At 36.5% G+C, this 13,433-nt stretch overlaps 1 protein-coding gene across 2 annotated transcripts in view; it reads left to right on the plus strand.

Moving 5' to 3' along the window:
• The window catches only part of LOC306866430 (anoctamin-5-like), a 34,521-nt gene extending 22,077 nt beyond the window's left edge, over window positions 1-12,444 (plus strand). For both annotated transcript variants that reach the window (XM_079411644.1, XM_079411645.1), the window contains 8 exons: window positions 962-1,190; window positions 1,722-1,891; window positions 2,141-2,238; window positions 2,429-2,559; window positions 4,526-4,731; window positions 7,378-7,580; window positions 7,679-7,784; window positions 10,066-12,444. In XM_079411644.1, the coding sequence (XP_079267770.1) occupies window positions 962-1,190; window positions 1,722-1,891; window positions 2,141-2,238; window positions 2,429-2,559; window positions 4,526-4,731; window positions 7,378-7,580; window positions 7,679-7,784; window positions 10,066-10,302 (1,380 nt within the window). In that variant the 3' untranslated portion in view covers window positions 10,303-12,444. The remainder of the gene's footprint in view (window positions 1-961; window positions 1,191-1,721; window positions 1,892-2,140; window positions 2,239-2,428; window positions 2,560-4,525; window positions 4,732-7,377; window positions 7,581-7,678; window positions 7,785-10,065) is intronic.
• The last annotated feature ends 989 nt before the right edge of the window (window positions 12,445-13,433 follow it).

Genomic DNA, 13,433 nt, shown 5'->3' on the forward strand with positions numbered 1-13,433 from the left:
AATATATATATATGTATATGTTTATATATATATTAAAAACTATATATATATAAAATATATATGTATATATATATATATATATATATATATATATATATATATATATATATATATATATATACAGAAGCATTTTCATTTGTGGTCTCAGATTTTTGAACCCCACTGAATATATTAGCTCTGTTCCAGTGGTTAGTGAGTTACCTACATACAACAACAATTTAGGACATCAAATACGAGTATGTTATTAATAACTAAATATAGCTAGAAAATTATGTAGCAGTTGACTGTTTACTTTCATGCTTATTAGAGTTGCTGAGTATTAAATTATATATTATATTGTATTTATTGTCTTTCATTGTGCAGTGGTCCAAATTAGGATTTTAAAAGGTTCCCCTGTAGTAAGGATACTGCCTATATTGGTAGTATAGATTAAAATAATATTATTATTATTTATTTATTTATGTGTATATTCCAGGCTTTTTAAATGCACTCTTTCTTTTTAGAATTTAATGTAAACACACTATACATAAAAAAACAAACGAACAAAAAAAGGCATAGAATAGTGCAAAAGTATGCGAATTTGGACAGGCGTATAGTTTTGGAACAGAGCTAATATATACAAATACTATACTGTATAGCAGATAGGTTATTGCATGATATATGGGTAAGACTCAATATTGAATGTTAAGTCGCTGGACTGTATGGACACAGAATCACACATCAGTAAGTAAGTTAAATCAGTAAATTTGATGTTTACTGTAGAACATTTTACCTGAGGATGCATGTTTTTACCAGCATGTAGCATTTTACTGTTTTGACGTGTCCTAGTGCATGTTCATAATTTAGTTTTTCTTTTTTAACACTATATTTGAATGGATATTTGAGTAGTACTGAGTAGTAATAGTAACTGCAGCGAGTGAGTTTTGTGTATGACGTGTACCTCTCTCACTCCCAAACCCAGATCTCTCTGATTATCGCCAGTATAATCGGTGTGATTGCGTACCGTCTGGCGGTGTTTGCGGCGTTTGCCAGCATCATGAAGGACAGCCCCACCAGTAAGCTGGATGTGGTTGGAAGCCTCATCACGCCGCAGTTCGCCACATCCGTAACGGCTTCCTGCATCAACTTTGTCATCATCATGATTCTGAACTTCCTGTATGAGCGTGTAGCCATAAAGATCACTGATATGGGTGAGTCTTTAGCAAGCATATGTGACTCCCAGACTCTTTTTCCACCTAAAACCTTTAAAACATTTCAAATGTAAATCAATAAATACAATAACTAAAAAATTAATATTGTAGATTATTTTTTGTTGTTGTTGGTTTTTGTTTTATTTGACCTCGGCACATTCTGATTTCTGATTTGTTCCAGTCAACTCATTTGTGTTCTGTATCTTGTAATAAACAATAAGAGTAAAGGTAATTGCACACTGAGTCCGAAATTTTCATATGCGTTTTTTCGTATTCGTCATCCTTTCCAATCAAAATGCTTGCTACGGAGGCGAAAACGCAGAAAATCGAACCGGATCTGAATTTTTTATGACGGACGAAAGTTTCGGAGGCAGTGTGTAAACGTGATTGGCACCACATGAGGTCGTATTGCAAAATTTTCGGACTCGGTGTGCAATGGCCTTAACAATCATATATTCAGTTAATAAAGTATTTCCATAATGTAAAGATTTTTGTGCACTGATTTTAATTCACTTATTCTTCTGTCTGCAGAGGTTCCCAGAACACATGTGGAGTACGAGAACAAGCTAACGGTGAAGATGTTCCTCTTCCAGTTTGTCAACTACTATTCCTCTTGCTTCTACGTCGCCTTTTTCAAGGGCAAATTTGTGGGCTACCCTGGAGACTATGCCTACATGTTTGGCAAGTGGAGAAATGAAGAGGTAGACCTGAGATCCTGCTTTTAAAGTTTTAGAGGGTTTTTTTATTTTCATGACATTATTTGATTTATTAAGTCATTGTTATGCATTTGTTATTGCTAATGGATCTCTATTTTATATTAATTGAGCATAGAGTTTAAGAATAAGAGTAAATACATTCATGAAAATGTATATTATCGTTTAATATTACACTTATTAGTAGATCGTTTTTAAGTAATTGTTTATTTATGATCATTATAATTGTGTTTTCAGTGTGAGCCAGGCGGCTGTTTGGTCGAGTTAACCACTCAGTTAGTGATCGTGATGGTGGGTAAACAGGTGTGGGGGAACATACAGGAAGCTCTCGTCCCGTAAGTCCACATGACATGACATAATCACACAATCATAATCAGTTGCATGACCAGGGTATATAGTGCATGTAGTGTCTATTTTGATGATAATAAACGGAGAAAGTGAATGATTCAGATCCACGTAATATGTGTTCCTGTGCATTTTCATGTGTTAGTGGGTGGTGTTTTATATATCTCTCTCTGTGTGTAGCTGGCTGTGTAACTGGTGGGTGAGCAGAAGTGCCCGGAAACACCCGGAGAGTCTGTACAGCCGCTGGGAGCAGGACCATGACCTGCAGAGCTTCGGTCAGCTCGGACTCTTCTATGAGTACCTGGAGATGGGTGAGTATCCGGCAGCTAAAGTACATCAGTGCTGAAAAATGTTTAACCACATTATCATATAATATACTGTATAACATGATATATAACAATTCATAAAGTATCCACCTCATTTTTCTACGCAGAAGTAAGCCATTTTCTGTGACTGTGCGAGACTTCCGGTTCATTAGCCGCTTTAGGGTAATAAAGTGCTATAAACGGTATAACTGTTTGCACTAATAACCAGTGAGTAAGATAATACATTAAAATAAAATTGTAAGACACACCAATTTGTAGTATCAAGCAGCAAAACAAGCTGTTTTGTATAGCTAAAAATAGCTGGAATTGGATGAGATCGGAACGTCCGAGCCCCCTCTTACGGGACAAATAAGGTGGCTATATAAAAATTAAAATCAATATATTGTTTTAAATTATTACACAGATCTCTGGAATACTTTGTACTTGATATTTTTATGGTTTCTACAAGAAAGGTAATAATTTCAGGTCAAAACAATATGTCATGCCCATTTGATTGCGCTGGGGTCCCGATCACTGTCAGTGCTTATTATTTTATAATGATCTGTAAAGGATCTGTACAAACCCTTTACAGTGCTTCATTTAAGGGCTTTTCTCAGCAAATATTGTGCAATTAAAAATTTAAATGTATTTTTTTTTTTTATTATTATTGGAAAGCCCTGATTCAAATTTTAATCTGTCACCCTAATTGAGGTCCTTGTTGTTTTTGTGCCCAATTAATATTGTCCAGCTTTTAAGTAAGTTATGATCTGCTCTACACTTAAGTCAGGGTAGACACCATATAAAATAAGGCTGTGAGGGATGAACTTACTGTCTTTGCAGTGGCATACGCTGATCTTAGTTTTCAAAGTTTTATGAACTTTTTGTCTATTGAACGTTTTTTTGGAAAGACGTCAGCTGATCAGTTGGCATGTTGTTAAACAACAGTACAATCCACTGTCCATCACAGCCTCCCTAACATATTAATGGCTAAAGTCTGATTATGCTGTATTCCGCACAAACTGTGCTACAATAATATGTAAGCAACATGTCCAAGTTTATGTGTGTTTTTTGCATGGTTAGTGAAAAAATCTATTTTTTAAGTCACTGAAAGAAGGCCAGAAAACGCATACAGAACATTTGTTCACAAGACTTTTGAGAACTGGATGTGGTAGACTAGAGTTGTTGCTACACAAATATGTGAGAATATGCTGCTACCCTAACTAACATCTGTAAATGGTTCAAATATTTCCTGTTTTCTTGTTGTTAGTCTTGTAAAACTTTTAGTGCTGCTAATCACTTTATAAAAAGTATATTTAAAGGTAAGTATCTTCAATGTAGCTTAACTAATACTGATTTACTTTAACTCACCACCACAGAGCCCCAGACGTGACATGCAGGAAAAAAAATTATAAAAATATGGCCAAAAATGAACAATTATTTCCCACGACTTACTAATTTATCACCTCCTTTTAAGTACATCATGAGTAAAACTTACTAATTTGTCCTTGTTTTAAGTACATCATGCGTACAATGTACTAATCTGTTCTGTTTGTTGAATGATTTGTGAATATCTGAATGCACCCTCTTTGAGAATAGGCTACATCCCCGTTACAGTCCTGGCATACTTTCTTCATAACAGCAGCAATAGCAGTCTTTTCTCACTACCCAAAAAAGGACAGGGTTTATGAAATTGCTGACAGTGAATACACATGAATTCACTACTTTACTGATGAATTAGTAAAACATGCACGATTTACATAAATGTGGGAATGAATTAGTAAAACGTGCTGATGTATTAGTAAGTCATGGGAACTAATTGTTAGTTAATGTATAAATATTTTTCCTCCCGCATGTCACGTCTGGGGCTCCATACACCATCACCTTCTATTATGAACAAACGTTCAGCCTGCAGTAACTCAGTCTTACTCACAGATGGTGCTGTAGCTTGTCTTTATGTGTCTTTGTTTTGCAGTTATCCAGTTTGGCTTCATCACCCTGTTCGTGGCCTCTTTCCCGCTGGCTCCTCTGCTGGCTCTGATGAATAATATCTTGGAAGTGCGAGTGGACGCCTGGAAATTCACCACTCAGTTCCGTCGGCCCGTGGCAGCCAAAGCGCACAGCATCGGCGCATGGGATGAGATCCTCAACATGATTGCCGTTTTCTCAGTGGTCACCAATGTGAGTCTGTAGTAATAATGAGTCAGGAACCACTTTGACGTTAGTTGAACAATTCAAAACGATAGTTCATTGAGTCTTTTGGACTGATTCAAAATAAGCTTATATGAATTTGTTTGTAGACCTACATCTAGGGCTGTCACGATTCCTCGATTCATTCAAGTACTCGATTTAAAAAAAATCCTTGATTGCATTTTGCCTGTGTCGAGTAATCGGCAAAATACCGGAAGTGGCGCATTCCACAGACGAGAATCCATTAAATGCATTATTAGCAGGGGTGCACATAAGTTTTTCAGCCTGGTTTTCATATGAGAACCTGGAGATTTGGTTTGGTCCACACGGCCACAGCATGTAGTGTGACCCATAAAATATAACTATAAACATTTTTATTAATAATAGTGAACTAAATAATCAAGTGTGATTAATACTATTTTATTTTAAAATAAAAAGTTAGTATTATATACAAATACTATTATTTTATAGTAAACTTAAAAATAAAATGCTAATGTTTTATATCATATATTATTATTATTATTATGTTAATTTTAATTTTCATCATTTTTAAACGTAAAATCAGCAAGTAAGTATATGCGCTTTTGGGTTTAGCCAACGCTATCTCACGGCAATTCGTACATATTTTACAAGGTGGCTAATTCGTACGAATTCATACGACATCACTCGACATACGACATCTAAACCCCAGTGACGGGTAGGTTTAGGGGCGGGGATAGATGTAGGTCATTCGTACAAATTCATACGAATTGGCAACTCGTAAAATACGTACGATTAAGCAAAACTGTGACATTTCATTCACTGACGCTCTTCAATCAGCAGCGCTAAACCAGCCTAATTCCTCAGCCACCTCGTAAAATATGTACGAATTGGCGTGAGATCGGGCTGATTGAAGAGCGTCAGTGAATGAAATGTCACAGTTTTGCTTTGAAAACGGCAGCGGCTAGCCTAGATTATGCTTTCAGTTTGAATAGAAATCATATACAGTACAATTTGTCGATCTAAAATAGTAATTGTGCATTAACAGCTGTCATCCATGTCGGTACGCAAATGTGCTGTCAGAACTTATTTATACAGCGCATTTTTAATTTTGGTCACGCATGCGGACCACTTATGTGCATCCCTGATTATTAGACCATTTTCCAAGGCTGCACGATATATTAAAGGGATAGTTCACCCAAAAATGAAAATTTTGTCATTAATTACTCACCCTCATGTCGTTTCAAACCCGTGAGACCTCTTCATGTTTTTGATGGAATCTGAGAGCTTTCGGACCCTCCACAGACAGCAAGGATCCTTACACGATCAAGGTCCAGAAACATAGCAAGGAGATGAGTAAAATAATCCATGTGATATCAGGGTTTCAACTGTAATTTTACGAAGCTAAACACAGTTTCCGTCCAGCGGATATTCTCCAAAATGACGCTACGCTGACGTAGAGGAGACGAACTGTTGAATAAAGTCGTTATTTTTGTTTTCTTTGCGTACAAAAAGTATTCTCGTACCTTTGTAAAATTACGGTTGAACCTCTGATGTCACATGGACTATTTTACAGATGTCCTTGCTATGTTTCTGTGCATTGATCGTGATAGTATCCTTGCTGTCTATGGAGGGTCAGACAGCTAAACCGAAGATGAATGGAGGTCTCACGGGTTTGAAACGACATGAGGGAGTAATTGATGACAGAATTTTCATTTTTGGGTGAACTAACCTTTTAAACACATTTAAAAATCACAATAAATGCTATTGTGGATTCACAAACACTATGATTCCATTAAATAAATATATGCGATGCAGGTTTAGGTACGTTCGTCTCAGAGCGGCTCCAAACTGTTATCATTTACATGCGTGGAGCATCTCAAACTCCATCTCTGCATATTGTTGTGAGTTTGGGTTTATTATAACGATAATCTGGGAATTAACACAACGTGCGCCATTTCATCAGATTTGTAAGGTAAATCATTTATAGATCTATGCAAACCCAGGAGAATACATCAATATCTTTCTCAAGATGCTAACTGTTGGTCGTGATTTCAAAATAAAAGTTTAAACTTTCACTGAGTTATTCAAGAAACTACAGTGGCTGTAGCAATTCTGTCGTGACTTGTGAAGAAATGGCCAAATATTAAAGAGTAAGAGGACGTTTGAATTAAATGTTCTTTAGTCAGTATCATGCAAGGTAAATTAAAGTGTAAAAACAATTGTCAGGCCGTTGGCACCCTCTGCACGAATTTGTGATAATGTATAATGTAGCTCTTTTGTTTATGATAAATTGTGTATTTTAACAGTTTTGTTCAATAAAACCATATGATTACTCGCTTTTGATACTTTATTTGAACTAATTATTGCCTCATTACTATTATATATGTACTGTATTTAAGTAATCTTAAGAGCTATTGTTCGCTTAGGTCTATTTTTATAATTATCCGATTACTCGGTTAATCGTCAAAATACTCAACTGATTACTCGATTACTTAAGTAATTGTTAATGACAGCCTTACTTACAGCCTTACTGTATTATTTTCAATAATTCTATAGCCTTTAATTTGCTTATAAACTGGTAATGAAGCTTAGCCTGAATAGAAATATCAAAGTAGGTTGTGGAACCGCATTAAATGTCATTTATTTGTCTTTCAGGCTTTCATTGTCGCATTCACTTCTGACATGATCCCTCGGCTGGTGTATAAGTACGCGTATAGCCCGGGTTCTCAGAGCACGATGGAAGGATACATCAACGACAGCCTTTCAGTCTTCAACATCTCTGAGTTCAAACAGACAAACCGTCCAGACGATGGTGAAAACCCAGATTGGTTTTATGGCTCCAACATCACCACCTGCAGGTACTGTTGTGTTTCTTTGTACTGTATCTTTTAATTGACAGATTTATTGTGACACTGGTAAATGTGTAATAAACATGAATGCTGTGTGGATGCTATAGGTACCGTGACTACCGCTACCCTCCAGGACATGAGAAACAGTACACTCATACCATGCAGTTCTGGCACATTCTCGCTGCCAAATTAGCCTTTATCATCATTATGGAGGTATGAGCTCTTAAATTCTCTTCATTCCTGTGTCAAAAATAACTTTAAAAATGCTTTATAAGATATACATACTTACAAACTGAATTGAAAATGTATTCGAAATGTATTATAAAATAAAAATGTATTTTAGTTAACTGAAGTTGAACCTCTTAAGTAGAACTGAAATACTTCTTTATATGTAATTTCATAATTACTTTTGAAATATGGTTAAAATGTACTGCTGAATGTACTGACAGCATTTATGGTGAAGTTAAATATTCTTTAATATAATTTATATTGACTTTTTTGCCCATTTGAAATAAGCCTGTTTTAATTTAGTACATTTAAAATGTGATACCTTCAAATGTAATATTAAATACACTACAGTTAAAACTATTAAAGTTTTCATGTTCTTTAATATATTAGTAAACATTGCAAAATAAGTATCCTTTAAAGCATGATAAAATATCAATAGCATCGTGGGACCAAGCCGACATATAACGCAGTTATGCTATGGGTGTCCCAAGTTCGAATCCTGGCTCGAGGACCTTTCCCAGTCACGCCCCCCTCTCTTCTCCGACTTTGCTTCTGTTATGTCTACACTGTGCTATGATAATAAAGTGAAAATATGACAAAAATAAAAATAAAAGTAAAATAATGAATTCATAGTAAAACAATTAATTTGATATTACAACGTGATATTTTCCAAATTGTATTCAAGTATGTTAAGAGTTAAGTCATAAGTACACTTAAGTGTTTTTTTTTTCATTAATATTATATTATCTATCTGTCTATTAATATATGTTAGTAGAAGTTAGGGCTGTATACCTTGGAGAACCTGGCGATACGATACATACCTCGATACACAGGTCACGATTCGATACGTACCTCGATACAGAGCTGTCTCGATACGATTTGATACAATGTGACACGATTCGATACGATTCAATAAAAATACATGGGCCAGAGCCAATTAGTTAATGCTGAACACATTTACTCAACAAACAGAACTCTGCATTTTTCTTCAATTTATTGAAGACAAAAGTGCATTATAACTGCATTTTGCTTAAATATTTGCAACTTTAAGTGCTCTGATTAATTGTACACAAATTGTATTAATCTGGAAATTACCACAAGTCAACATTTAACTTTCCAAGGGTACAGTCTGAGCTCACACAAGCACAAAATCTTCTTCTTATTATTCTTAACTTCTTATTAAATCTTCTTATAATTCTTTTTTGTGACACCATGTACTGCCATAACATATTTCACTATGAAATCACTTAAATGCTACATCTTGCTTTAACATTTTCCATGGATTTTTTGAAACTCGCGGGCGCCGCTGCGCCCCCTAATGGCTGGGCGGAGTATCGATACTAAGGGCTAGAATATCGATACTGTATCTTTTTTTATTATATCGGTATGTATCTAAGAATCGATATTTTGAGCACACCCCTAGTAGAAGTAGTAGTTGTTTTAAAAGTTTGCTTTTAAGATTTGAAATACAAGTGCAGTTAGTTCACAATTTAATTAATGTTAACAGAATAGACTTTAAAATGTTAATTATTTTTTACTTGTAATAGTAAATTTTTTATTTTTTATTAATTTCAACATTTACTATTACAGTCACATACTGGGCAAAAGCACAGTGCTGCATCTAGGAGAACTCGCAGTTATCACAAACACCAGACGCGTCATGTTCAACTTGAGCGGCGGTCTAAAGCAGTTGATTTAATAAAAAAAAAAACAGGAAAAGTTTACTTCAAGAATGAACAATGTGACATAGATGAGTTTGAAGTTCAGTGTTTAAAAAAAAAACAGAGCAAACAGAAAGAGAAACACATTATAGCACTAAATTATAGCTCTGACGAATTCAGACTTTATTAGACAAAATGTAAACCCATGTCTGAAGCCAGCGCGCAGCTTCATGTGTCAAAACAAACAGCACATGGTGTTCATTTCCGCCTCGTAATATATAACATATGTTATATAATATATATCATATATAACAGCAGACCTTTCCAGCAACGGAAGCAACGGGTAAAACTATCAGCATAGATTTTTGCCGATAGCCGATAATTCCATCAATCAACTATCGGTGCCGATTAATTGGCAAAACCAACACATCGGTCAACCTCTATTTAAAATAGTAATAACAATATGATAAAGAAGTTACACCCTGACTAACTGCTTCATTAATTCTCTATATTTATCGATTTATCACATTTTGATCTTCGATACATTTATGTCATCAGTGCTGAAATAAGTACTAAACTTGTCCTAATACTCTTCTTCTCTCCAGCATGTGGTGTTTGTGGTGAAGTTCTTTGTGGCGTGGTTAATCCCAGACGTGCCGTCAGAAGTGAAAGCCCGTATAAAGCGCGAACGCTACCTCATCCAGGAGTACCTGCACAACTATGAGCTGGAAAAACTCAAAATCCAGCTCAGCCAGAACGGCCCAAACATCGAGCAGTGCACGTGTCCCGCCACAGCCGCCACACCAGTGAAGATGGAGGTGTTGTCAGACTGTCTGACCTAACACAGGCCTGCCTGTCCTCTCCTGACCTTGACACTAGCACATGAAAGCTTTCAGTTAGCACATGTCTCAAATCAGTCCTCTCTATTTCAACACAAAATCACATGCCACTGCTTCCTAATATCTCACGGTTTATGTTAGATAATCTTTTCACACCACATCCTCTGTTTTGGGGTTTTCCTCGATCATGATATGTTTCCCAGATCACTCATTTTCAGTCATGTGACCTCTGATATATGCCTACATAAACGAAGTTTGTAATATAATAAGAGATAATAGATAATAGAATAAGAGATATGAAGTATAATAACGTTTAAATGTATTTAGATCTACCTAAAGCCACCTGAGATGTAACTCAGTTTCTGTCAATGCATAATGACACTTGCACTCTTCAAGAACAGTTAGGATTTTCTCACGCTTTCCATTATTGTTCTCTATTGGTGTTGCCCATGTTTCTATAAGACACTACAAACATAAGACTGTTTATGATCTGTATGAAACACTGTGTGAAAGTCTGGCAGCTAAAATGTCAGTCAAAACGTCAAGCTTAGATTTCAGCCCAAAACTAAACTGGGTGAAATATAAACTGGACGTTTCAGGTTTTGTGTGATTTACTCTGAATTACCGCATAGATGAGTGTCTCTTTCACACCGCGTCAAAATGCAAGTACTCAGTGACAAACTTTATTGTTCAGAATGGCTTTAAGCTACCAAAGATAAAAAGCCTTAACACATAGACATATGCATGGATCCTTTACGTTATTTAAAACGAGATATAAATATTAAACACTTCTATTTACTGTATGTTCTGAGTTAATGTGTAAAGAAATTCTAAAAAGGGTTTTCAGGTAAAATAGATTTTTTTTTTTTCAATTGCAAACTAGCGCGTTTCTTTTTTTAGTAAATTTAGTGTATTTTCTTTTTTGGTCAAAATTGTACAATATTTAAGACAAACTGGCACTGTTATTTTGCAGTATTATATCGTGGCTTAATGCAGCACCAAAACTGATTTTTAAAGCATCCTATAATGCTAGATTTATTTTATTTGCTGGAAATTGTATGCAAAAAAAAAAAAGAGAGAGATTCTATGCCAAACACGAGAAGATGCGTATATAAATATGCACACTAACTACACTCTTGCTGTTATCAGTAGCTGGGCAGTTTGGGTGATGGAGGTGCTGAATCTTCACTCACGCTATTTATAAAGCAGTTATCACTCTGTGTTCATAAGAAAATCTGCACTTTGAAGCTTTACATTGATGAACAGGAAACAATATCTTCTCAAAGCCAAAGTTGCTCTGGGGATTTGAATTGCAAAGCTAATATATGTGCCTTTATCGAAATACAAACTCCATGCTGAGTGTTTATTTGTGCTTCCTTTCCAATTGATTTACCGTGTTGTCCTAGTCAGAACGCCAGTGTCACTTTGAGTTTATGTTTTGCACAAAGCACTTAATGTGGAGTAATTTATCTCAGTGTTATTGAAGGAAGATGTGTGACTAACAACCCTTCGAATCTGCAAAATTAAGCACGTCATTATTCATTTATAATATGCCAATCTGATCATTCATTTGGCATTGGACTACTTCAAATCAAAAAGTTAGAATGAGGACCATGAACAGCTGGCAGTTTGACATGTATATATGCTAATGATGATGAAAAAACATATGCATTTGCTGTTATTTGTAACTTGAATATTTAAGTTGAAAATCATATTTTGTGTAAATGTTTTGTTTTCAGTCTCTGGTTCAAATATGAAGAATTTAGTCACTGTTTCTCATAATCAGAACTGTTATTCATAAAGAAAATGTATGCTGTTTGAATATTTCACTGTTGGTTTATGTAGCTGACAATCTGCAAGCTGTGCTATGAGGTGAAAAGCCATTTATTAGTAAAACATTATCTGTCCTGACATTTTAGTTCTAGAGCTGTTCTGGGTGATCAAATGATCAGTGATTATGCCTTAACCTTTACCTGTGTTTTTCTTTACAATTAAGTTGATTTTTATGCCTGTTTTAATGCATGGTTATTTTGGATGTGGATATGAATCCAAGTGTGTTTTTCTGTACTGCTAATGTAACAGAAACATACTCAGTTTTTCATACTCTAGTCGAACTGTTGTCAACCAAATAAACTATTGAATACACCAGAAGACACTCGCGTGTTTAATTTTTATGGACTTTGCTTTGATTCTTATGTCAATTTCAGGGGTTTTGAGAAACGGTAATAATATTTCAAATACATGATAAAGTTTGCTTCATAGTTCCTCCTTAAGACTGATGGGTCAGTACTGCAGATATCAATAGCAGCATCGGTGGATGGGCTATCGTCCTCCGAAGATGAAGATTCAGTGGGGCTGCTCCCCATGGGTGTTGTCGCCACTACCGTATCGGACGCAAAGTTGACGACCATGCTTGCCCAGGGAACCGTGAGTATCGGGCTGGAGGTGTGCAGTCGGAAGTCCTCACAGCTGGATGATTGGTTTCTTGATGCAGGCCATGGCTCTTGACCACGTTCAGCCTCGGTTCCTTTCTTCCCAGAGGTGCATGAGGAAGTGACAAAGTCATGGATGGCCACTTTTACAGTCAGAAACCACTCGTCTCCTTCCTCCGTCCTCACTACCCTCAATGGCAGGGCGGCTAGGGGGTACATTGACATTCCCCAGGTGGAGAGAGCGATTGCGGTCCTCATCTCCCTTCCAAAGCCTATAAGCTGTCGCCGGCTCTCGCTGTGGGCCAGGCCACCTCTGCCCTGCATGCCATGGCGATCCTTCAGGTTCACCAAAACAAAGCACTAAACCAAATGCACGAGGATAGTACTGACCAGCATTTCTTGGCAGTACAGAAGCAAACTGAGGTTATCCAGCACATCCTGCCCTGACGTGATCTTCTCAGTCTGCTCATCGCTGTGGGCATCCTCTTGTGTCCTCCAGACCCGCTCCGCTCTGTGCTGAGACAAACTCAAGGCCAGCGTGTCGAGCCTCTCACAGGAGTGTGGCACCCCTGTGTCCCAGCCAGCCCCTTAGACTGCTAAAAAGTCGACAAAGTGGCCCTGACACCGGAAACCCAGAGATGTGGGAAGCTGCTCTTTCTCAGGAAATGGCGAGAACAGTGACATTCCTTCACCCGGGGGAGG

The sequence above is a fragment of the Barbus barbus genome (genome assembly GCF_936440315.1).
Source record: "Barbus barbus genome assembly, chromosome: 48".
Taxonomy (NCBI): domain Eukaryota; kingdom Metazoa; phylum Chordata; class Actinopteri; order Cypriniformes; family Cyprinidae; genus Barbus; species Barbus barbus.